The sequence below is a fragment of the Monodon monoceros genome, unplaced genomic scaffold, assembly GCF_005190385.1.
Source record: "Monodon monoceros isolate NGI ecotype Baffin Bay Population unplaced genomic scaffold, NGI_Narwhal_1 Super_Scaffold_7, whole genome shotgun sequence".
NCBI classification, from domain to species: domain Eukaryota; kingdom Metazoa; phylum Chordata; class Mammalia; order Artiodactyla; family Monodontidae; genus Monodon; species Monodon monoceros.
Window position 1 is genome coordinate 66,235,768 of NW_021703784.1, and position 27,621 is coordinate 66,263,388.

Consider the following 27,621-nt stretch of genomic DNA (forward strand, 5'->3'; position numbering starts at 1 on the left):
ATGTCATCTCTGGATCTGTTTCTATTCACTGTCTTTTCTCCTTATTATGGGTCATATTTTCCTGCTGCTTTACATGCTTGGTAAGTTTTGAGTGGATGCGTGGCTACTAGATTTTTACCTATTGAGTTCTGGATAATTTGTATTCCTATAAATATTCCTGAGCTTTCTTCTGGGATGCAATTATTCGGAAAGTTTGATCCTTTCTATTGTACAGTACCAGAACAGCATTACATCTAAGGCTGATTTTGCCCCACTACTAGAACAAAACCCTTCTCAATGCACTATTTGATACCCCAGGAATTATCAGGTTTGACACTCTGGCTGATTAGAATATTCCTGGGCCCTGTTTTAGCTCAAGGTATTATTCCCTCTAATCCTTTCAGGTAGCTTGTTCTCCTAATTTAATTTTATATTCTCAAAATTCAGCACCTTCAATGCAATATCATTAGGCCATTACATTAATGCATATACATCTAACAATTACTTCATAACAGTTTATACTCTGTTGTATTCCGAAAGAGTGGCAGGCAGGTTCTACATAGTATTAGTATACCCAAGTTTATGTAACTTTAAAATCTATCCTGCCTCTCTTCAAAACAGCACAGGTACCATAAGGCCTATGGTTTGAAATATCAATCAATCAAATCAAGCAAGCAATTAACAATAAGTAAGGAAGCCAAGTAGGAAAATAAATCTTTACAGAGCCACCAATTTAGAAAGGACAATTCTTTTTAAGAAAAGTTGACATAAAATTCCTTGAAGTAAAATTACATCTTGAAGTGAAAGAAAAGAGATATAAAAGAAGTAAAAATAAATTTTTGCGACATGTCAGTCTTAATCAATTACTTACTCTACTAATATAATTTGATTGGGGGAGGGAAATATATGTCCTTAAGAATTTTGTTCCTTGTATTTCTGCTCAATTATTCTTTAGAAAGCTACCTTGCCCTATCCCACCTACATAATGTAATTCGGCCAGAGGGAAACAGCAAATGACCTATCTTTATACAATTGAGAAAAATTAATGGTCTAGATGATAAAACAATCCCACGGCTAAGACTGTCTATGTGCTTCATTTATTTATTTTTAAAGCACGGTCTTACATCAGTCTTCCAGGAATCGAGGTCAGCAAAGTTCATACACACATTTCTGGTCAAGAAATCTCTAACCACACATAAAGCTGCTTATGAGCTTACTGGTGTAGCACTTTTAACGAAGACAGATAGCATCACTACCACCAAAGGAAAAAAATATGACAAAAAGAACACCACATGTACCAAAGCCAAAACACTGTGAAGCCAGAAATCAACAAAAGATTGAAAGCTACACAAACAAGGATTTCCCAGAGGTTCCCCAACCCAGAGAATTTTACAAAGATACCAAATCCTAAGCCTGGATATTCTGGTTTAGTAGGTCTGAGTGCTACCAGAAATGTTTTGTTTTAAACAACAAAGGTGAACCTGATGCAAGAAATTCAGATTTACATTTTGGAACCTCCAGTGGGACTCAGTTCTAAGGCACAAATGAATATCTGTGAAAATCCACAATAACATGAGTTTATCTAATACTACCTATTTCTAAATAGAGAAGAGCAAAATGGGAATGATGAGAGCAGCTTTATTAAACAAACTAAGTTTAGTAAGAATAGAGTACAACATCTGCCATAGTCACTTAGGGATGTGTTGAGTTAATGAATAACCTAAGTTTACAGAAGCAAAACTTGTTTTGTTTTTCAAAAATATCTATTATGTAGAAAGAGTCATCATATTAATACCACATCTTGATTCACTGATGCCTTGATTCATTCATTCAGCAACTGTATACTGAGTGCATACCTTTGTTCTCTGTGCTAAGGACAAAACATGAACAAAACTAAGTGGTCAAAACTGAGAAGCCGTCATGGCGCTTACAAATTTTTTTTTTTTTTTTTTTTTTTTTTACATCTTTATTGGAGTATAATTGCTTTACAATGGTGTGTTAGTTTCTGCTTTGTAACAAAGTGAATCAGTTGCAGACAAGGCACACCAACAGGTAAGGCCAGAGAAGACCCTTACTCTATTGTTGGGGGGAGAGGGTTCTTTTTCCTGGGAGGCTGCAGGGCACATTGTGGTCAAGGTACTGACAGATAAGAGGAGTGGGGATTAATACACTTAAGTAATCTATTGTTATAAGTGTAATGGGCTCCTTTCTCGAATTAATGGTGGCCAGTAGAAATTAAGTACCTAACAAGGGGGACAGGAAAGGGAGAAACTGAGGCAAGCCAGGAGAAGTAAAAGGGGGAAAAGCAAAAACAAATTTTTTTTAAAAGGCATAAAACCACTGACTTCTAGACGAGGTTGAGTCAAGGACAAGGAACTTGAAATCAGAGCTATCATGAAGTCCACAGTCCAAGCCCACACACAGCTGCTGTATGAAATTTCAGAATCAATATGTTGTCATATTTACCTATGTTTACATTTTAGCAAGGGCAAGTAAATCATTTACCCATATTTTCTTCCTATACCTCTGACAGAATAAACAAAATGATCAATGTATCTCTAAGGGCCCAGGTATGTGGTAACACTGCCATTCAAATTCTACAGACCTCTCTTTATTTCGGTGACCTTGTTTTTTCTACCGCTCTGTCATAAGTGCCTAGAAAGTGTTCTATAAAAAACTGGATGAATAGGTGGGTGGATGAAGCAAGTCCACAGAGATACAGAAGTCAAAAGGAAATAGGCAAAGCCTCTTCTGGCTTATCTCCCGTCCCTGATGTGTTCAGAATCTCAGGAGCAGTAGTAGGAATGCCCAGGGCTGACCCACAAATTCAAAGAACATGGGGAACTGGCATTTGCTATGTAAGAGAAAACGGGCTAGAAGCTAGAGAAAGTCCAAAGGGTAGAGCCTAAGACAAAGGCAGAAAAGAACAAGCTGATCAGCAACTAAGAGCAAGCCAGACTGGTCACTGACCTAAAGAGATGACCAAAGAGTCAGCATTTGCAAACAAGTGGAAGAAGTTATTATGAGGTGCCTGTGGCCTGTCCAGGATCAGTTGGTAGAGCAAGTAAGGGTGCCAAGGCATTACAGAACATCATCTTTAATTCTGAAGAGACTTCTAAAAGGTAAAAACCTTTAGTACAGCATCTCAATTTCAACTGCACTGAGTATGGCCCTCAAGGCTTGGAGGGGTAAGGCATGTTTGTCTTTGTACATCCAGGACACAGAATGTATACAGAAGAGAGTGTGCCTGAGCCCTAAGACACCTGAGAAAGACAAGGAAGTACCAACAAAAGGAGAGGGGAGGGGGGAGGATGCATAGGGAATGGAGTTCCAGAGCTAAGTAAACAAAGTGTTTCAAAAAGGAAAGTGTGGGCAACTGTGTCAAATGTTACATCTGCGCAAGTGGTGACCTTGACCAGGTGCTACATGCCTGCAGTCAGTGCAAACAAGAAAAAGAAAGGAAAGGAAGTAGAGTGAAGATAACGCTTCTAAGGAGTTCTGCTTACTAGGAGGAGCAGCAAAAAAGGTTCTCGGGGAGGAATGTGAGATTAGCTTTTGCCGTGGTTATTACTTTTTGTTTTAAAGGTGAGAGCATTGTAGCATGTCGCAAGCTGATGGGAATAATCATGCAGGAGAGAAATGGAACACCTGGATGGAACAATTGCTGGGGTGATGCCCACGAGGAGCAACGGACGGGCTTCAGTGCCTATCAGAGAGGCTGGTCAGGGAGGTGAAGTTTATCCATGCAAGTGGCAGGAAGCAGAATTAATGGGGCATACGTGCCCTTAGGTTAGTGCATGTGGAAGTGGGAACATGTAAAAATATCTCAGTGAAATAGGAAAATACCACTCATCATCAATCTGCTGAGGACGAGGAAGGGGAAGAAAGTGTTATTAATTTAAAAATAGAAAGTAAGTAATAATCATCCAAACAAGTGGGAAATGAATAGACTAGAGAAATGTAGTAGGATTTCCAGTCAGCACTAAAGGCTCCCACATAAGAGTAATGATGATGACTTTTACGCCTGAGTGCAGGGTGAAGGAACCTAGAAAAGAGAAGACAAAGCATGGGAGGAATAAAATGTTTCTTTGTGCCTATCTTTCAGAGAGGAGAATCTATAGGAACGAGCAGAAAACTAAGCAGTCAGTTTTCAGCCATTTGCTTTTCTCCCTTGGATATATATACATTTCAACTTTTCAGCATGTACATAGTACTTAATGTCTATGTATATGTTTTAAAGCAGAGAAATTAAGAACTTACTCCAAGCTAATTGCCTATCTTTAAGGTGATGGAAATATTAAACTTATCATCCCCTATATTGCTTCTTTTACCACCTTCTTCTTATTTTACTCTGAAATCTATTACTTTTATAAAAAGAAAAAACTTAGAAGAAAAATTTATAAATCTATGGTAAAAACAAAGCCAAAGTGCCACAATATGTTAATATCTGCAGACAGATGGAAACCACACTCCAAATACTGGCAATCTTCAATATATAAATGACTTAAAAGTAACTCATACAGGCCCCTTGCCCCCAAGCTAATCATAGCAAGGCTTGTTTAGTTCTGATGGACATACTCCCTTTCCTCTGTTCTCCCTAATCTTGCCTAAACTATAGAAGGCTCCCACCTCACCCCAGGCCTACCACTTACTCCTTTACTGGAGTTACCACCGTAAAAAAGTTTGAGAAAAATCACAGCAGGAAACATATCTATCTAGCATTAGATAGGGCAAGAACTGCTTGCTCCCTGCAGAGTTACTTTGCCATTATTCCCCAGATCCAACGACATCTAAAAGTGTTTCTAGTACTAGAAAGGACTGAGAAGAGCAGTAAAAAGGTTCTACTGGGCAATATTTAATAAACATAATTAGATTCAGAAACACTGAAGGAAATGGTCCCCCAAAAATAAAATATAAATGAGAAAAAAAAAAGATGGGACTGTCTACTCCAGGTTTTAAGATGTGAGCAATGTCATATCCTAAATTACTTCCAACAGCTTATACTGGTTTGAAATGAAGATTGAATGTTTTCACCTTAAGTTTATAATAATTCAGATTTGAAAGAGGTCTGACAGTAAAATTCATTCTACAACAGGTAAACATTTCTAAACCTTAGCATTAGAACAATATCATTCTCTTAAGTTCATGCTTTAAACTTGATATACCTTCAACAAAATTTACAAATAGAGCACACAAATCAAAGATTATATTTTAAATAATAGTTAACTACAAAATGGAAGGCTATCCTCAATGCTGTTTGTCAACCAATTTTTCCTGATGTTTGCACTTTCAATCAAAATCTGTTAACACAAAAATCTGTTAACACAAGGTTATATAGAAACAAGAGAACTTAAATACTGGCAAAAATTAAGTATTTAAACAATTGTATTCCAGATGTGGGATAGAGACTAAAGACCTAAAAGAAATGAAGACACCAAAAGAACCCCCAAATAATGCAGAGCCTCCATTAATTTATATCTGAACTTGCTCCCCTCCCTCACAGAAAGATGAGGCCAATATTTACCAAAAATTTTTTAAATTGTATGTGAAATAAGTGGGTAAAGAACAAGTGAGTATAAACAAGCCTGCAACTAAATACTAAAAATATTATTGTCCTGCAGGTTACTGGTGTTAGAGCTGCCCATGTGAAGAATTAACGGAAAATTCAGTCATTAATGGGACTTAGGAAAAACCCAAATACTGTAATTTAAATCAAAATCATTCTCTAAATGAGGTAATTTAGCATTAATACTGAATTACAGGTAAGTTTAGGAGTATCTAACTGAATTAGAGCTGTGGGTGTTACCTAAGAAATTACAACATGTGAATGGAGCTGGTGCAAATACTTGCTGGCTTATAGAGTCCACTGAAGTTCTGTATACTATGTAAAAATGTAACGTCCCCAAATCTACTTCCTTTTTATTTGTCACCTATCATAGGACCTCTATAAAATCCAGTGTGCCACACTCAGCACAGTGTTTTTGATCATGGCACTTTCTCATTAAACATATCTGTTCACTTACATGATTACAAATAATTGGCTTCCCAATAGCAAAATTCCTTCTCACCTGTCTCTGATGATCCAGGTCTGCTTTATTACCAATTAAAATCATTGGAAACTCATCACGATCCTTTACTCTGAGAATCTGTCTTTGAAACTTATAGATTTCTTCAAAACTAAAAACACAAAAACAAATTAATCAATTTGGTCAACTATCAGAATTCAGAGTCCCATGCTCCATTTACTACTTTACTACTTTTCCTTTTTCTATAAAAATAAGAATGCAAATTCAATGAAACAGTGATCTAGACATGAACAGGAGACCTGCAATTGAATATTGATACAAACCTGCCTCTATCTGTGACTGAAAAGACCAACAAGAAACCCTCGCCAGTTCTCATATACTGTTCTCTCATAGCTCCAAACTCCTCTTGTCCCGCTGTATCCAGAACTAAAGAAAAAACAAGAAATGTAATTATGTTCGTGTTTTCATCTTACAAAAATGGCTTCCTCACAAGGGCAGGCCCAGTTAAACTGGGTCCTCTGGAGCACACCATACTTAGTATAATTTAAAAAATGGCATTCTCCTTTTAGTACTTTATTCAATGCTAAAGACAAATATATTCTAATGGCAGACAGTTTCAGAGTTATCTTCATCAGTGCAGGTTGATTTTGTACTTAGACTATATTAGCATAGCAATTACAAGGTTAAGAATATCAAATACACCTAGGCAGACAGTCAGATAACCTCTGAAGTCTCTTGGATGTTTACCTCCTCCATGAAAAGAAGTGAAAAAGATACCTGTAAATTCAAGAAAGAAATGCTGGTCTACCCCACCCCCCAAATACCATACTGAATGTACAGATGCTAATGTATTTCTTGATCTCTGTGAATAAAAGAATCATACAAGTTAAAAGAAAAGGGCTTTCTTTTGTGGAGAGGTGGAAAGTTTAGCCAAGCACAAAACACTATTTGCTAAGGCCTCTGTGCTATAAACTCTAAGCAAGTTAGCAAATGTTGAAGCTTTTCTATATTTACTTCACCCATTTCAGCCTTCATCAAAAGGTAGGAAGAGCCAAAACCTCATGTTTTTTCCAAATGTCCCAACAAACACAACTTCAGCAAGTTACAGTGACATGACCAATTTCACCAGAACAAGCTCAATCCAATTATTTCACATAACATTTACTGAGGAATATTTAAATTGCCTAATATGCAGATTCATCAATCAAAACTAATGAAAGAGATGGGCTTATATTCAAGATCATCTAACACTTCAATTGCAGTATTTAACCTAGCAAAACATCAAAGCTTACTTTTAAAAATATGATACGTGAACCATCAAATAAAGGAAGATTACTTACTATCTAGCCGGGCTGCCCGGTCATCTATCACGCACTGCTTTGTGTAGGAATCCTCAATGGTTGGATCATAATCCGTTACGAAATAGGACTGTAAGAAAAAGAACCTTATTTTAAAATTTATGTTTACCTGCCCAAGTACCAATGTAACTTTATCCAGAATTAATCAAAATAATTTCACTGTATTAAGGTTTATCCTACTATGTCAATTCCCCATTAAATGAAGTCTATTCCGAGCAGGTTTCAAGTAGAGAAAGGGTACTAAATATCCCTGAATTTTCATACCTGAAATATGCAAGAAGACTGTAAAAGATCTACTGCAGTAGATCTTTTTTTTTTTCATAATAACTTATATACACCTAAGACTCTAGATCTCTAATTCCAGAAAAACTAGAAAAACACAGTAAGCTATAATTCAGGTCTATCTGCAACCCGATGGCAGGCATCAGTCCTTAGAACAAAGCAGTTTGAAACAAACAGGATAACACAAAGTCTGCCTGATTCAATGCCTCATCTTTTCTCCACTTTTCGCACACCTTGTCTTAGAGTTCCCTTTCAGCTGCCTTGTGTATTATCCTGAGGAAATGATTTCACGATTTTTTTCATCTTTGTGGATCTCAAACTTATTCTTTCACTAATATTTTTGTTAGTTTTTCATTTTAACTTCTATTTCTTCTTCTGTTAGCAAAGCCACCCCACTGTTATCTTATGATATCATCACCAGAAGGAGGGCAGTTAAGGTAGCAGAGTAAGAAGAGAAGAGTCTTAGCGAACCACTTAATGTTTGTATATTACATTTCACAATCTTTTTTTAAAGGTTTTAAAAAGAATCTGAAAGACAACTTATTTCCCCCTTCATACAAAAGGGCACTAACTAGGACACTGACATCAGTTCTGAGTATCTCCTTCGCTCTCTCTCTCTCTTGACTGACTTCCTCACAGCCTGTTTTGCCACTAGGCTCATTACAAAATCTGAGGGATGACTTGGAAGAAGGCAGCTTGATGCTAGGAACACGCACCAAAGGTGTTCAGTCACTCTTCAGGCAAGGGCTCCTGGAAGCCGGACCTGCTGGCTCCAGGAACATATCGTTCTTAAGTGGCAAGCCCTGCATGGTGAGCTGTACAAACACCAGAAAGCTACTCAGAAGTAGGCACTCTGAACAGGACAGCAAAGAAACTCCTGGTTTGGCGGGGGGGAGGGAGACTGATCTGCCTCCCTACCATGACTCTACATATTTATTTTATTTGTGAATGACACCTTCTATTTTTTATTTATATTTTTGGATTAACTTTAATTACAGAATTCGGTATCCATAATCCTATTTCCCTTTTGATGGCTTCATTTAAATGCATGATTTATTAAACAACGTCTATTAAAAACAGAAACATTTACCAACAGGAGCAGCTTCGAGTAGAAAGCCATCTCCATCACCACCCCAGCCCCAGTTAAAAATACACAGATATCAAAACAATCCTGAACTGACTTTCCGGCACCCACACCTCTTCAAAAAGTAAATACAACTGGCAATAACAATATTCTTTGTATCCACTACTCTAAACAACACAAAACAGCAGTCTTTCACCAAGCAAGCTGGATAAAGCATGCTATTTATATCTTAAGATTAGTTTCCTGCAACATGTTTCTCCATAGTAATCTGACACTTCTTGCCATGCTTTCATCTTGTAAAACCTAAGATTCATTGACTACTGCCAAGTTATGCCTAAACGTGCCAAAATGTCCCTCCCATTGTGTCTGAAAACACAATGGACAAATATTAAATATATATTTTCAAATGTCCAAGTCATGTATAATAGCTAGAACTCTCGCAATGTGATGGGTTTTTTTGCATTGTGATACCAAATTTAAAAAAATAACACGTACAGAGGATGGTTGGTTCGAGCAACTTTGAGGGCAGTTAAAATAAACTGTTTTTCCTTTCTGTGACTGTGGAAGTTTCATATTTTCTTTGGATGTCTTAGCTCTTGAAATACAATCTTAATGTTATAAGAATTTTGCCACTTCACTACCACCGGCATGCATTTATTCCACTCATTAATTTTTAAGACAAATTAATTGTTGGAATTTCTGGATATTTAGGTCTACATTTCATCTTTGTTGTGTCCTATTTTCAAAATGCGTAGAGGCCTTGCTACATATAGATTTTAAAGAGCCATCCTCACAGCATCATCCTCCCTCATAAAGATCCATCTTAAGGAACATTACTCTGAGGCCTGACTGTCACAGAATCAAAGATCCCTTTCCCTCTCAAAATTCTAATAAGCCACAGGTTATAATGTGCCTAAAAACAGCAATCATCGTGTGCAGGTAAGAAAGATAATCATTACCTCCTACCACAAAGACATAACATTTTTGTTACTTAAACCTGGGCCCCAGATATTTGAGGCAGCAGATCACCAACAAGAAATCGGTCTCTGATGACGGGCAGTCCTGGATTTAATTCTAACTCTGCTACCTTCTAGCTGTAGAACCTAAGGCAAGTTACTTTACCTCTTTAACCTTCAGCATCTGTAAAACAGGCGAGTAACAAAACCCCACGGAACAGATCAAGCGAAGTCATGAATATAAAGCACCAAGGCACACTGATGATTAATAAACGTTAGTCAGTGCAGTGTTCCTGTCAGGTGATTAAATGGCATGAACTAACATTTTTATTCAAGTAAAAAGATGTGCTAATACCAGGAACAGCTGTTATAATTCCAACCCTAGTTATACCACAGACCAAACTTGGCATCCAAAATGTTGTGTATCAAGATAAAGCTCCCCATCTGGAGTTCTGGAAATATTTTTTGGGTTTGAGCAGTAACTACACAAGTATATACATATGTAAAAACCTCATCAAGCAGTACATTTAAGATGTGTGCACTTTTTTGTACATATACAAATTATACCTCTATAAAATGCATAAATGGTTCCCCACTGCTTATAGGATCCAGCCCTTTTTTTTGCGGTACGCGGGCCTCTCACTGTGGTGGCCTCTCCCGTTGCGGAGCACAGGCTCCGGATGCGCAGGCTCAGCGGCCATGGGTCACGGGCCCAGCCGCTCCGCGGCATGTGGGATCTTCCCAGACCGGGGCACGAACCCGCGTCCCCTGCATCGGCAGGCGGACTTTCGACCACTGCGCCACCAGGGAAGCCCCAGCTCTTTCTTTACACAGTTCACAAAGCCCTCCAGTTTGATGTGTGTTGTTCACCATTCAAAGTGTTATTTTTCACTACCTGAAACCCTTCTGCTGATTGCTCTTGCTCTTGGTTTCATTCATTTGTTCAACAATTATTTATGGGGCATCACAGGGACAAGGTCCTTACTTTCACAGAACCCACTGCTTTTCACACATCTAGCAATTGTGCTGTGACTGGGGGCAAGGGGAATGGGGAGTATTAATTGCATTGGCCAAAGAACAGAAACAGCATGAAATGCGAGTAACATGCTTGTTCGGAGGGCAACAAAATTTAAGCAGTTAATACTGCAGTCACATATAGGAACTATGTGTACAACTCACTTATGAACACAGAGCCCCAGCAATGTGCCTGAAAACAGCCTCTCTCCTGAAACTGAAAACAGTTACCAACCACAGCCCAGAAAGGATATTTTGTAGCAGAAAGCAAGAAAAACAAAACAAAACACAGCACTGCATTGTGGAAGACAGTAGAGGCTCAGGCAAGGGCAGGAAAGCACAGTGGACTAGAGTTCATTCCATTGAAAGGGGGAATGAGGGTCGGGGGTGGAGAAAGTAATGTGCTTTCTTGAAAACACAGGAAAGGATGCATGGAGAAGAATCTCAGCCAGAAAGAAATGGAATGCCTCCTTTCAATGAGCGGGATGCCTTCCAGGTAGTAAGAAGGGCAAATGTGGACCTAAGTCTCTTTAAGGTTGTTAGGATTTATTGGAGAAAAGTTTAAGATTAGGGAAGTTTCCCATTCAGACAGGGAGACTTTTCCCTGATAAACTCTGGTCTGAGTAGGGTTGTCCAAAGCTCTCAGTAACAGAATAGTGATAGCTGGGAATGTTATTCCTGCATATATGCCACTAGGTTGCACAACAGGAGCTCACGCTTGGCTTAAGAGAACTGCCACTTCGTTCTCTTCCCATTCAAAGAAGTTGCCCTAAGGAAGCTAAGGAGGAGCCCAGGGAGGAAAGAGAGTAAGCTGAGGCAACTTCTGCATTTAGTGGGCCAGAGTGACAAGTCACTCTCTCCAGACACCGAGCTGTTGGTGAAAGTGTAGTTCCCAAGCACTGCCACAGAGCGGTGCCTGGTCTACACTTTGGGATGGGTAATTTACTGGAGATTCTGGGAAACTCAGTAAATCCAGCTCACTGGTTAAAGTCCACCACCCTTGCCTATAAAAAGGACAGGAGATTAGACCTAAGGTGGCACTGGGGACCTGTAAACAAATGACAGGGCATTTCTGAGCATAGCATGATTCTTAGGAGTCCTCTAAACACATAGGGTGCAAAAAGAAGAGGGGAAAGGGAGAGAGCAGAGGAAGGAAACTGGTTAAACAGTATGGGAAAACCTTGACAACTACTGAATCTGGGTAATGTGTATACGAGTGTATATTATACTATTCTCTCTACTTTTGCATATATTATTTAAAAGAATTTAAATCTGGTGGTAGCACATTAAATACTACAGGAAGGGTCAAATCAAGGGAAGAATATACTGGATCCTTTTTAGTCCTGAGCTTTCTCCTCACTCTACTCAAGACCAACTAACTCACCTAGAAACTTGAATTTTTTTTCTTGGCCAGACTATTTTGCAGCTCTCTTTATGCTTTATCTTTTCACTTTTATTGTCCATGCTTCCCCCAACCCGGCTAGACTATAATATCCATGAGAACAGAGATTTTTGTCAGAGGTAGAGTGACTTGCCTAATGTTTAAAGAGCAAATCACCGGCAGATCCAGCACTAAAAGCAAAGTTTCCAGGCTTTTGGCCAATGTTCCTTCTGCTCTACTCACCCTGACTCTCGGAGTTAAAGCACACTCACACGCATCCTCCATTCCTGCTTCCATTGCTCCCATTTTTTAAAAATGAAATATTCTCAATCACAGTAACAGGAGTCATCATTTATAGAGCATTTGTTATGGGACTCATAACTGATACATATAAAATTTTCCCAATTAATTTTCACAATGGTCCTTTAGATATATATTTCCCTCTTAACAGATTTTTTTTTTTTTTAATGAGGCACAGAATTATGTTACCTCTTCCAGGTCACACAGCTAATAAGGAGGAGAACTACAATTTAAGTTCCCATCTTATCCTCATGAATGTTTCAGAATTCCTGCTATTTAATATAATTCATAAAATTTCAAATCTTTCATTCCTTTATTGGCCTATAAATAAGGAGTAAAAGTACCATGAAAAATAAGAAACAAGAAAAACCAAGACTAACAACTTCATGTTCCTTTCTTACCTTCCTTGAGATCCTGCTCACCTCTCCCTTTTCCCCCAAGCGACACACAGAACCCAGGTCATGAAACATTCTAGACACAAAATTCTGTGGTTCTCTGGCTCCCCTCCACTTTAAGTATTTTCCTATTATTACTTCTAGCCACAAAACCTGTATTGTTTTTTAAATTATGATAAAATAAACCCAAACAGGAGGTTTTAGGAGGGCTTGCTTTCTATTACTACATGCATTTATAAAGTCTTCACCAGAAGCAGCAGGATGAGAAGAAAACGGATGGGCTACAGAGTTTGAGAGAACTGAAATTCAAACACAGATGCCATTCTACTTCCTCTTAGTTTGATTAACATCTCTAAAGCCCATTTTCTCAACAGAAAAGAGTGAGAACAGGGCTAATTTAAGGAGGGCATGTTCCAGTGCCCACTTCAGATGTGGCACTGAAGGATAAGGGAAAAGGAAAGGCAGAAAGCGGGCACAAGGAAGGGGGACGGTGAAGGGTTAGGGCTGCTCACAGAGCTGCCCCGAGGGACTGAACAGCTCAGATCACCAGTGATGCTGTGTGCGCCACTCCTCTTCCTGCTTATCCCAGCCCATCCCACCACTGGATCTTGGCGTGCAGCCGCCAGGGAGGCAGGAGAGTGAAGTGGGAAGAGCCTGAGGTGTGAGTCACCGACCAGGATACAACTCTACCACCTTTACCAGATGTGGGAAACTGGAGCACCTCATTTAACCTGCCTGAACCTCAGTTTCCTTGTCTGTAAGATGGAAATAATACTAACCTTGCCGGATTGTTGTAAAAAGTAAAAATAATGTATGTGGAGTATTTTTACAGCACAGCCTATGATACACAGTAAGCCTTAAGTTATAGGTAATGAAGCCCAAACCACATCTTATTTTCTTTGCAAGGCCTCCAGTACTCCAACCAGGAAATGATCTCGGTACGCTCTAAATTCCTCTTACCCTTGTTTAGCAGAAACCAGCACGTGAGTGAAATGGGGGAGAGCCAAGTGGAGCGCTGTGGGTCTGGTAGGCATGGCTCACTCTCGGCAAGCTGTTTGAGCCATGCCTGCCGTCAGTAACTCAGGCTGTTCCCTCCACTGCAGACCAGTGGGTAGTGTAGGGTCACAGTTTACTGGTGAGTGGAAACGAGCGGGAGGGACAAGAATCCATATTGATTAGAAGAGGAGAGGTCCAACACTGGGAGACCAGACACAAAGGAAGTCAGAGTAGTTAAGCACTGGCTAAACCCAGGGTATACCTTCCTTTTTTCTTCACCAGGTTAGACTCAATTTTTTCTTTTGCAGTACGTGGGCCTCTCACTGTTGTGGCCTCTCCCGTTGCGGAGCACAGGCTCCGATCGCGCAGGCTCAGCGGCCATGGCTCACGGGCCCAGCCGCTCCGCGGCATGTGGGATCTTCCCAGACCGGGGCACGAACCCACGTCCCCTGCCTCGGCAGGCGGACTCTCAACCACTGCACCGCCAGGGAAGCCCTAGACTCAATTTTTGTTTTTGCAAAAATGTATTCATTTCTCAACAACTCTATTTTATCTTTTTTAATTGAAGTGTAGTTGATTTATAATATTCTGTTAGTTTCAGGTGTACAGTAAAGTGATTCAGTTATATACATATATTTTTCAGATTATTTCCCATTATAGGTTATTACAAGATATTGAATATTGTTCCCTGTTTTATACAGTAAATCCTCGTTGCTTACCTATTTTATGTATAGTAGTTTGTTAATTACATACTCTGAGTTTATCTGCCCCCCACCTTTGGTAACCATAAGTTTCTTTTCTACATCTTTGAGTCTGTTTCTGTTTTGTATATAGATTCATTTGTATTGTTTTTTAGATTTTACATAAAAGTGATATCATATTAAAAAATAAATAAATCAATAAAATAAAATAAATTCCCCTTACCCTTAAGGTGATGATAGTCTGGATTTTCCCAACTTCAAATATTCTACCTTATCATTAAAAGTTGTGATTTGGAAAATACGTATATCAAGCTTTATGTATACCATGTAATTGGTACTTAACAATTTCCTTTTATAATTGCTCATCTTTTCATGTATGTGCATATATGAAGATATAAATGAAACACTGAGCTAATAAACTCAACAGGTTATACACGTAAAACATTCCTTCAAAGCCCTTCTGTGCGCAAGTTTTTCCTTGCACCTGAATGAAATCTAAGGCAAATCTCCTAATTTTTTCCAATCATTCTTCAATTATAAATAGTTGTGCAATTACTTTTAACCCCAAGAACATTGTGATTTTAATAACTAAGATGTCTATACAGATGGCCAGTAGGCACATGAAAAGATGCTCAACGTCACCAATTATTAGAGAAATGCAAATCAAATCCACAATGAGGTACCACCTCACACAGGTCAGAATGGCCATCATTAAAAAGTCTATGAATAACAAATGCAAATAAACATAGAAACAAACCTAAATGTCCATCAACAGATGAATGGATAAAAAAGATGTGGTACATATATACAAAGGAATACTACTCAGCCATAAAAAAAGAATGAAATAATGCCATTTGCAGCAACATGGATGCAACTAGAGATTATCATACTAAGTGAAGTAAGTCAGAAAGAGAAAGACAAATACCATATGATATCACTTATATGTGTAAGCTAAAATATGGTACAAAGGAACCTATCTACAAAACAGAAACAGACTCGTAGACACGGCTCAGACTTGTGGTTGCCAAGGGGGAGGGGGGAGGGGGGTAAAGAGAGGGATGGACTGGGAGTTTGGGGTTGGTAGATGCAAACTATTACATTTAGAATGGATAAACAACAAGGTTCTAATGTATAGCACAGGGAACTATATTCAATATCCTGTGATAAACCATAATGGAAAAGAGTATAAAAAAAGAACGTATGTATGTGTATAACTGAGTCACTTTGCCGTACAGCAGAGATTGGCACAGCATTGTAAATCAGCTAGACTTCAATTTAAAAAAACTGAAAAACAAGAAAAAACATAATTAAGATTTCTAGTACAGCGTCTTAATTGCATTAGTCAATACTCATCTAAATTAAAGTTTCTTTCTCCCCTTTCTACACAGAGCTGAGACGTCTGCGATAGGAAGGGGTGGGGGGATAGTTAAGACCAGTCATCTTCTCTCTTTCCCCATCTTATTATGCATCTTTTCTACCCTCAGCAAGGCTGCCTCTGCTCTGGCTCCTTAAGGGCTGGAGCTGAAGGAGTGGGGAGAAGTAAGGGGGTTGAAAAGACCACGCCAATGAGATCTGATGTCCATGCTAGCTTTCTCATGAGGGCCTACGGGCTTCCAGGAAGAGCACACCAGTGAGACCCTCCACGCGCAATTCCCAGGACCTGAGTGAGTCCTGGCCATTTACACTTCCAACTCTCAATCCTTGGGGTTCCCATGGGCACCTCCTGATTCACAGCCTCTTCTAGGTAACCATGCACAGTGTCTCTTTTTAGAAGGCTTTTTAAGCTGGTTCCATCCAGAAACTCAGGGAAACCTACTGTCTTTCAAAGTGCATATTGCTAACTAAAGAGCCCTCTTCCTTTCTCTCTGCTATCAATCCGCAGGTTCACATACTAATCCTTATGCTCTCCAAACACCTGGGGATACATGTCAAGTTCTTAGAATTATTCTATTAGAGCTTCCCCCATCATTAGGCTTCAATGAAGGGGGCTTAAGAGAAGCATCCTCTCCTCTCTGCAGAGTGTGGAGGCGGGAAAGGATAAAGAACACACAGCCTACTGACAGCTCTCTCCAAAAACATCCTTGTCTCAGAACCCTTAACTCTCCACACTTTCACTTCCTGGAGATAAAGTATGGGCTAAATGTGCAATAGCAACTTAAGGCCACCTTCTATGCAAGTCCTTGAAATATGAGAGTCACTTGGCAACTACTGCTTTATTCCCAGCCTTTGGGGCTTCAAGAGAAACTAAAGTAGGTTAGAGTTCCAGTTAAAATCCTGTTATATATGTCCAACTAGATTTGATGAATCCAAGGTCTACCTCACACCTTTCAGAATTTCTTTGGCATTAAGCAAGGTACTCTGCACAAACATACTTGGAGCCTCAAAGTATTTTCTGTTGGAAAACCCAGTGATTAGGAAGATCATAATGAGGAGTTAGGAATTAATTTCCCAGAGCACTATAAGGACCTGGGTAACCATCAGCAGCCTCTGTTTGCTAAAACAGGAGCAGTGCAAATTCCTCTGGTAACACTAGAGAAGACTACAGCAACTTCAGGCAGCTGTGAGCCAGAGTCGGCGCTTCCTGGTGTCACTTTTTAACAGCAGCTGTCAAGTCACAGAGAACCTTTGTTCCCTGCAACACCCTCCCTTACTTTCATGTCAAATGTTTCCAATATGCTTGATATTCCTTCACTCAAGTACGTATTTTTTTCCTGATCGAAATGAGTATTTCATTTAATCTAACATGTATAATTACAGAGATCTCCATAATTTATCCTCCAGAACTCAAATGCAGAATAATAAAAGCTACCCTAAACCCTGTAATCTTTTAGCTTCTTTTTAACAAAACTTAGGCCTTCAATGTTGCTGTCTCAGACTGTCTAAAGCCACCATGTGCCTTTCATGTGACTTCTGTGCAATCTCAGCGATAATATACATACCTCAAGCAAAGTAACTGCTTGCAAATCAATGGGTCCAGTATGCACTAAGAAAAGTACAGTAGGAAGTCAACTTACAAACTGGTTCTATTACAAAAGTTTGTTTCTAAAATCAGTTATTTGGTGCTCATTTTCCCAGGGAAAAACTGTTCTAACCTGTGTTTAGGTCCATAGGCCAGACCACAAAAACTACCGTTGAAATTTGGTCCTGAGCCAGTATTAACCCTGAGTCTAACCTCTGAAGCAGAGTCGTCCGGCCCAAGAAGAAATGGGAAGAGTTTTGGTTCCTTTCCCAGAGTACAGAGCCAGCTGAAGCCACACTTATAAGGAGAAAAACCTTGTCTTGGGGCACCCCTTGTACACCCAGACTCCTCATTCTGCCCCAACTCCCCACTACTACACTCTTACCCTAGCTTTAGCCTCCTCCTGAACACATTCTAGGTGCGAAACCACTTACCTCTCTCCCCACTGTTCCTTCTACTCTCAAAGTAAAACTAGCAATTCCCTCAGGAAAGCTAGCTCTCACCCAGAGGCGCTAGGTAGACAATTATCAGTCCAAATTAGAGCACACTGCAGTATGAGACAGCTCACCCCAACCCTGCTAATGCTTGCTCTTTTTCAAAAGCAAAATTCTAAACCAAAATGAATCTTCAGTAACATTTTTACCTCCGGTTCAAAAAGAAAAAGAAAAGCTTCAGACTCTGTGAAGGGAAAATTATTCCGGGGGGTAAACCGCCATTTCATGATGCCAGCTCCCTGTATTCTTCACAGCTTTCATCCTTCCAAACCCACAGCCTTTAAAAGGGGAGAAGAAAAGAGAAAGGTTGTCCTCTTTCCACTTTCCCTGCCCTCCACCACCCTACAACTTGTAAAGCTAACCTATGGGGTAGACAAGATCACCCAACATTTTCCATTCACAATGCCAGTGAGTGATTTTGAAAACTGTCAGCAAGAGGAAAAGGGCTGCCACAGCTACAGCCACGATTCATATATATAAACCATTTGCATGTAAGTCAAGCTTGACTCAGGAGCTACCTGACGTAACTGGACAGTCATCCTTTAGTGTTGGCATCATATTTACAAACCATTGAGCAACAATAAGCCAGTGGCCTCTATCATGTAGCATGATAAAGTTTATTTCACTTCCTTGAACTTAATAGTTGTTTGCTCTCATCCCCCAATTATTGTAGTCTTATACAGATAACATATAAAGCCTACAGGAAGTTTTAAGGATAAGAATTAACAATTTTTTAAAAGCACAACGATAACTGGCACAGAAAGAGTAATAGATAAACAAAGAGGGCCATATAAGCCTGTGTATCATATGTACCTCACACCATCCCCATGGGAAATCTGAGTAAATCTCAGACATTCCCTTTTTCACACCAAGGCACAAGTCTTGTGTCTTTCAGTTCTTGCCTTGACTGAACCTTGCACTCCTAGGGAGTTTCCACACCCACCCCATCTTTTCCATCCCCATAGCCATTACCTTAGTTAAGTTAGCCTTTCTTACCTCTACCTCATGCGCACCACAGCTGCCTAAACAATGTTATGCTGCCCTCAGTGGGACACTTTAGATGAACGAGGCTGCCCCTAACCTCTAGGGGCACAAAACTGTCCAGGCTTAACCTGGGTCCCATCTCTGCATCCTTCCTCTCCATATCAGGGTCCTCCCCACACTGGAGTCCCTTAGGTCCTCTCTGCAGGCTCAGCCCCACCACACACACCTCAGGACCAGCTTTAGGCAAGAAACATTTTCAACTGTTACAAGATCCACATTCAGAGTCTCAGCATTGTTAGCTCTGTTACTCGTCGGGCCTTGGCACGATACTACAATGCTGATAACTGCTTCTATTTTGCTCCCAAACCCCAATCTCACCATTTCTCCTCCCTTTTAATAGACTTTCCCAATCAACATGTGTTCCAGCTCTTATAATTGGGTTTCTTCTACTCTGAACTCTTTTCTTATACTGATAATCTGCTAAGTAACTCAGGCCCTTCCTAGAACCAGGGCCTCATTTTTGTTTGTTTGTTTGCCTTTAAGAGTGTTATTGGGATATAATTCACATACCATAAAATTCACCCATTTAAGGTAGACTATTCAATAGTTTTTATTAACTTACAAGGTTATGCAGCTGCCATCACTATCTAATTCCAGAACACTTTCACCACCCCAAAAAGGAATCCTATACCCATTAGCAGTAATTTCCCATTTCCCCCATCCCCTCCCATTCCTATGGCCACTAAACGACTAATCTACTTTCTGTCTCTATAGGCTTGCCTGTTAGGGACATTTTATATAAATGGAATCATACAATATATGTGACCTTTTGTCTCTGGCTTTTTCCACTTAACATAATGTTTTCAATATTCATCCATGTTGTAGCATGTATCAGTACTTCATTTCTCATTCCTTTTTATGATATGCCATCATATGGGTATACCATACTATATTTATCCATTCATCAGGTAATGGACATTCGGGTTGTTTCCACATTTTGGCTATTATGAACAATGCTGCCATGACCATTCATGTACAGTCTTATGTGTGAACATATGTTTTTGTTTTTCTTGGGTCTATAACTAACTAGTAGTGGAATGGCTGGATCATATGGTAACTCTATGTTTAACTTTTTGAGGAACTGCCAAACTGTTTCCCAAAGTGGCTGTTCCATTTTACATTCCCATCAGCAGTGTTCAAGGGCTCTCACTTCTCAATATCCTCACCAACACTTGTTACTGAACGTCCGTCTTTTTGATTCTAGCCATCCTAGTATAAAGCAGTTACTTCTTTGCAGTTTTGATTGGCATATCCCTAATAGAATGTTGGGCATCTTTTAAACATGCTTATTTGTCATTTGTATGTCCTCTTTGGAGAAATGTCTATTCAAATCTTAGCCCGCTTTTAAAGTGGGTTGTCATTTTATTGTTGAGTGTAAGAGTTCTTAATATATTCTTCATACAAATCCTTTATCATACATACAACTTGCAAATATTTTCTCCAACAGTCCCATTATTTTATAAAGTCTTCCTGCCAAAAATTAATACACAGTTCCTAAATCTCAACCATGAGCCAAAGTCCTGTTACCCACCAACAAACTGCCATAATTCCAACTTCCATATACCCACATTTCTGGGTAATATCTGCTCCTGTGTTCCATCAGTCATTTGTACTATCCTCCCACTGTGTAGTGGATCTGCTGTGATGTTTGCCTAGAACAAAATTTCCATTGCCATACCCACCTCCCTAACACCCATCCACACCTACTCCAACCCTGAACTTTCCCCATCACACTGAACTTCCTCTGCCTATGAAATGCCCTAGCAAAGTTCCCTTGTGCAAGTATTTGGAGTTGCCCTACTTCATCAAATCTAAGATGCCATCAATTTTAAGACCATCATTATTTTATATGCCAAAACAACTATGGCACATCTTTGATTATGAAGCAGCTTAATGTCAGAGACACTAAAATGTAGAGGAGAAAAAATGTGAGTTAGAATCAATGAAAGACGGTAGTTCTAGACAACAACTTTATAAGGCTGATGTTATTATTCCCGTTTTGCAGATAAGATCATTTAGACTCAGCAGTTAAGTGACCTGCCAAACGTCACAAGGTCAGTAGGTTGGTGGAAGTGAGATCCAAATCCAGGTCTGGCTCCAAAGCAATACTGCTTCCATTACATTTTCTTTAACCCACCATATTAACATCAGAGCATCAGCATACATCAGTTTAAAAAAGAAATCCCATTACTCTTAAGTTATTTTTTTAACTGTAAACTGCTACTGCCAAATAGGAAAGACAGTTAAAAACAGCTATATTCAAAATGAAAATACTCCATTTCTACATTAAGAATAAAGGTCTAGGGCTTCCCTGGTGGCGCAGTGGTTGAGAATCTGCCTGCCAATGCAGGGGACACGGGTTCGAGCCCTGGTCCGGGAAGATCCCACACGCCGTGGAGCAACTGGGCCCGTGAGCCACAATACTGAGCCTGCGCGTCTGGAGCCTGTGCTCCGCAACAAAAGAGGCCGCGATAGTGAGAGGCCCGCGCACCGCGATGAAGAGTGGCCCCCGCTTGCCACAACTAGAGAAGGCCCTTGCACAGAAACAAAGACCCAATACAGCCAAAAATAAATATACATTAAAAAAAAGAAGAAAGGTCTAGGGACTTCCCTGGTGGCGCAGTGGTTAAGAATCTGCCTGCCAATGCAGGGAACACGGGTTTGAGCCCTGGTCCGGGAAGATCCCATATGCCACGGAGCAACTAAGCCCGTGTGCCACAACTACTGAGCCCATGTGCCACAATTACTGAAGCCCACGTGCCTAGAGCCCGTGTGCCACAACTACTGAGCCCATGTGCCACAATTACTGAAGCCCACGTGCCTAGAGCCCGTGCTCCACAACAAGAGAAGCCACTGCAATGAAAAGCCCACACATCGCAACAAAGAGTAGCCCCCGCTCGCCACAACCAGAGAAAGGCCGTGCGCAGCAAGAAAGACCCAACGCAGCCATAAATAAATAAATAAATTTATTATTTAAAAAAAAAAAAGAATAAAGGTCTAATGGGACTTCCCTGGCGGTCCAGTGGTTAAGACTCTGCACTTCCTTCCACTGCAGGGGGCACAGGTTCGATCCCTGGTAGGGGAACTAAGATCCCACATGCCTAGCAGCACAGCCATAAATAAATAAAGGAAAGCCACAGATTGAAAGAATATATTTTAAAAAATAAATAAAGGTCTAAGTATGGCAATATAAAAAAATACAAAAACATATACTCTTTAGCAATTTTACTTCTAGAAATTTATTCTACTGATACACCTGTACATGAAAGAAATGACCTGTGCAAGGTCATTCATTACTGAATTGTTCTTAATTTTAAAAAACTGGAAGGGGCTTCCCTGGTAGCACAGTGGTTGAGAGTCCGCCTACCAATGCAGGGCACACGGGTTCGTGCCCTGGTCCGGGAAGATCCCACATGCCGCGGAGCGGCTGGGCCCGTGAGCCACGGTCGCTGAGCCTGCGCGTCCGGAGCCTGTGCTCCGCAACAGGAGAGGCCAAAACAGTGAGAGGCCCGTGTACCACAAAAAACATAAATAAATAAATAATTAAAAAATAAATAAAAAACTGGAAGGACTTAAAATGTTCTCCAATAATTGACTGGTTAAATTATGAAACATTCATTCAATATGAATGCAGCCAATAAAAAAAATTAAGAATGACTTCACGTGCAGCCAATAAAAAAAGAAGTAGAAGAATGACTTCACATGCTAATATGGAGTAGTCCACATGATACGTCATTAAATAAACACACACAGTTTAAATATTTGCTTTATATACATAAAATATCTCTGGAAAGATACACAAGAAACTGTTATTTAACTTCGATTACCTGTGGAAAGAACTGGGTTGCTGGGAGACATGAGTGGGAGGGAAAATTAATTTGCAGGTTTTGAAATCTGAAACATGTGAATGAAAGAAGGAACTAAGGGAAAAGACCCAGACAGATTAAATATAAGCCCTTTAGTAATAAAAGCAGAGCACAGGAGTGTGAGGAAACCTAGATTCTAGTCCCAGCTCGACACCTAGATGAGTGTTCCTGGATGAGTCAACCTCTTTCTTGGCTTTTAGCTGTAAATGAGCAATTTCCTCTTCATGATCTTTTAAAAGATTCTTTCCAGCTCTCTAATTTTATTATGACATATTTAGCTCCCACAGTGTGTCAAATATAATTTGTAGGTGCTATTGAAAATGTCTTTGTTTTAAGTTTGTTGCATAATAGAATATCAGATCTTGAGTCAGGATGGTTTGCTTAAAGCCCTAGCTCCTGCTACTTTGTAGCTGTAGGATTTGTAGCAAATCACATCACTGACACCAAGTTCTACTACCTGTAAAGCTGAGATGATACCTATGTGATCTGGGGAAGGTTATTTAATCTCCTAAATCTCAATTTCCTGACTTGTAACATGGCCATAATGATTCTTATTTGAAAGAGCTACTGTGCAGGTGAAACGACACTGTAAAGTACCCAGTACTCTGCTTAGCTCAAAATGGGCATTTGAAAATTGGTTCTCTTCCTCTCCAAACTTAGAAACAAAAGGCTGCCCTGCAAGCAGGGAGCTGACCAACTCACTCTGGCTGTAACTTTTGCTCCCCAGAGCCTGGGTTGTTACTTCCTTTTTCACTTCCTTTCCCCTCTATCCACTGCTACCTATGAATATCCTATACCCCAATTTTCATTTCTCATCTCTTCTAGATCAGAAAAGGGGCCTATAGAAGCAAAACCACAAGTAAAGGAGGGTGATGACTTTCCCAGCCCACATTCTACTAAACTTTTAAAACTTCCACATGAATCTTCCTTAGGTTCACTCACTAACGTACTCCGTCTACAGATGCTAATGGAGTACCTACAATGTGTCAGGAGCTAAGGATGGAATCCCCGCTCTCACAGAGCCTGCAGTTTTTTGGCGGTTGACCATCAACAAATCAACAAACATAATGTATCAGAGATGATGAAAACTCTGAATAAAAACCAAGGGAGCTGACAGCAGCAGGATCTAGAGAGGAGGATGTGATAATGCAAAAGATGGCCAAGAAGGCGTCAGAGACAGTGTGACACCTGAGAGAATCTTGCATCAGTTGAGGGAGTGAGCCATGCTGCTACCTGGGGGCACACCATGCCAGGCAGAGAGGACACGAAGTTAAAGGCAGTGAGGTGAGAGGATGTGTAACACGTCAGAGGACCAGCAAGGAGGTCTGCATGACTACAACACAACAAGCAAACAAGTTCAGAAAGTTCACAGGGAGGCGGGCAGAACCTTGAAGGTCTTGGTAAGGATTTTGGATTTTATTCTAAATGAAATGAAAACTACTAGAGAGTTTGATGCTCTAATCTCATCCTCTATTGGCTGTTGCTTTCCTTCCCAGTCTTACTATACATAATGGACAGAACGGTTATGATACTTTGTTTCAAAGAGATTAAGCCAAGATCCCTCCCACAGAGGGTCAATTATGCCTGAAAATTATTTCAATAGTACATTTTAAAATGTGCTAAATTGTTTTATAGGAATATACTATAAATGGAGGAAAGCAACATCGTAAGCTACCACAGATACATATACAGATACGCATACACACAAACAAGATGTTCGGGCAGGTTTGTTTGTTATTGTGAAAAACTACTGATAACTTAAATGTCCATAACAGGGAACAGTTAAATGAATTACAGTCTGTACATTATAGAATAGTATAGTAAACAGCCATTAAAGGGAATGAGGTAAGTCTCTATGTATGAATTTCAAGAGTGTCCGTGAGGGACTTCCTGGTGGTTCAGTGGATAAGACTCGGCGCTCCCAATGCAGGGGCCCCAGGTTTGATCCAGGGAACTAGATCCCACATGCATGCCGCAACTAAGAGTTCCCATGCCACAACTAAGGAGCCCAAGTGCTGCAACTAAGGAGCTGGTGAGCCACAACTAAGGAACCCACCTGCCGCAGCTAAGACCCAGCACAACCAAATAAATATTTTTTAAAAGGGGGGTGTGGTGGTGGGATGAATTGGGAGATTGCGATTGACATATATACATTAATAAGTATAAAATTGATAACTAATAAGAACCTGATGTATAAAATATAAAATTTAGGGACTTCCCTGGTGGCACAGTGGTTAAGAATCCGCCTGCCAATGCAGGGGACACGGGTTTGAGCCCTGGTCCGGGAAGATCCCACATGCCATGGAGCACCTAAACCTGAGTGCCACAGCTACTGAGCCTGCGCTCTAGAGCCCATGAGCCACAACTACTGAAGCCCACGCGCCTAGAGTCCATGTTCCACAACAAGAGAAGCCACCACAATGAGAAGCCTGAGCACCACAACGAAGAGTAGCCCCCGCTCACGGCAACTAGAGAAAGCCTGCGCACAGCAACGAAGACCCTACGCAGCCAAAAATAAATAAAAATTTAAAAAATAAACTAAATAAATAAATAATTGTTTTTTAAGTGTCTATGATACATTAAGTTCACTTATTCAACAAGTATTTTGCCACTTTGAAACTGGAACATAGTCCTGAATGAGAATAGAACTTGACATGGTTCTGGCACTTGCAGAACTTACTTTTTAGTGGAGGAGACAATATATAAGCAAGCAGAATGAAGGTGACAATTTTTGAAATAAGTGCTACCAAAAAAACAGACTCTTCTGGATAGAGAATGGGGGCAGGGGCTTTTAGAAATTACATTGTCAAATATTATAGCTATGGGTTTATACCACAACTAAACTTTAAAAAACTACCTGAAAGAGCCTATATTGCTGTTGTTTCATCCTAAAAACAATAAGAACTTAATTCCTCATGACCTTCATATCTCAAAATGGGAGAGAAGAAGGAGAGAATGCTCTCACCAGAGTGTCTCTCCAAATAAACCACATGCCAGGAGGCTGGGCCAGCAGTTCTCAGAAAGTGGCTCTGTCTATGCACACCAAGGACCACCTTGCTTACTTCTGATTATCTAATCCCATTTATCCACCCAGCAATTCTCAGTAGTTTCTGTAAAGTCCCTCCTTGTGGCATACAAATTTAAATCAGACTAGATCACTGGATAAATTTAAACTCTTTTAAGTGGAGACAGACATGATTCATATCAAAAAGAACCATATAAACATTCATCTTACAAAAATACCCAACTATGAAGGTTTAAAAAGCCAAGAGCTAAATGGCCCATGCTCACAGAATTCAGGACTTTGCTCACACCATTTAAAGTCACAAATTATAACTTGTCTGTATGTGTACAGCCTAATTTCACAGTGAAAGAATGCCACATCAACTGCAAACCACATGAAGAGAAAGTAAACATGCAACTAAATTCTGAATCACATTTATATACATATAAGTCAGATTCTATAACTATTATTCCATTTAGTAAAAGTACAGTGCTTATTAGCAAATTCAGGAAGGGGTTTACTCACTGTAGTGGGTTAAATTGTGGCACCCAAAAGGATATGTTTAACTCCTAACCCCTGGTACCTGTGAACATGACCTTATTTGGAAATAGGTCTTTGCAGTTGCAATTAAGTTAAGGATCTCCAGATGAGATCATCCAGGACTTAAATCCAATGACTGTGTCTTAATAAGAGAAAAGGGTGGAAGATTTGAGACACAGAAGGGAAGACCCAGAAGGGAAGACCACGTGAAGGTGGAGACAGAGATTAGAGTGATGCGTCCACAAGCCAAGAGCAGCCAAGAGTAGCCAACAATCACCAGAAGCTGGGAGAGAGGATGGAAGAGATTCCTCCTCAGAGCCTCCAGAGGGAACCAACCCTGTTAGACAATTTGATTTGGGGATTTTGTCCTCCAGAACTGTGAGAGAATAAATTTCTGTTATTTAAAACTATGAACTTTGTGGTAATTTGTTATAGCAGACCTAGGAAAGAAATACACTGACCTATAAAATCTGACCTCCCCAATCTTCCTAATTATTTTCCGTATGTAGCTTATAAACCCAAGAGGGGTGGATGACAAAAGAGAATTTTTTTCTACTCACAAGCTATTGGAACTCAAATATTGAGCCGTCTTCACAGTACTGGCACTATAACTTACTACAAAGATACATACAAAGATATATACACAGACACATGTAATAACTATTTTTCATTTTCTAAACTTGAGAGACTCAGTTATTTAACAAAAACACAAAAAGTGAATGAAGGCAAATGGAGTTAAATAGTTCCAAATTTCTAGTAGTTTTGGGAAAGCAGTCAAAGTAATACTTTCTTTTAAAATATAATAAACCAATGGGACTTCCCTGGTGGCACAGTGGTTAAGAATCTGCTTGCCAATGCAGGGGACACAGGTTGGATCCCTGGTCCAGGAGGATCCCACATGCCGCAGAGCAACTAAGCCCATGCACCACAACTACCGAGCCCACGTGCCACAACTACTGAAACCCGTGTGCCCAGAGCCCAAGCTCCGCAACGAGAAGTCACCGCAGTGAGAAGCCCACACACCACAACGAAGAGTAGCCCCACTCGCCACAACCAGAGAAAGCCTGCACGCAGCAACAAAGACCCAACGCAGCCAAAAATAAATAAATTTATTTTTAAAAATATAAGCCAAGATTTAACAGTTAAGTTTTTCCTTATTATAAAATAATACATCCTCATTGTAGAAAATTTGGAAAAGCATATGAAAAAGAATTTTAAGTTCCTCTTTAAAATCAAAGCCTG

The 27,621-nt window shown here is 40.0% G+C and overlaps 1 protein-coding gene across 1 annotated transcript in view; it reads right to left on the minus strand.

Annotated features, from left to right (window-relative positions):
* Nucleotides 1-27,621, minus strand: part of RRAS2 (RAS related 2) — a 71,210-nt gene that overhangs the window by 8,122 nt on the left and 35,467 nt on the right. Inside the window, exons 2-4 of the mRNA XM_029208779.1 lie at nt 7,346-7,433; nt 6,329-6,431; nt 6,048-6,156 (exon numbers count right to left, since the gene is read on the minus strand). Coding sequence (XP_029064612.1) covers nt 6,048-6,156; nt 6,329-6,431; nt 7,346-7,433 — 300 coding nt within the window. The remainder of the gene's footprint in view (nt 1-6,047; nt 6,157-6,328; nt 6,432-7,345; nt 7,434-27,621) is intronic.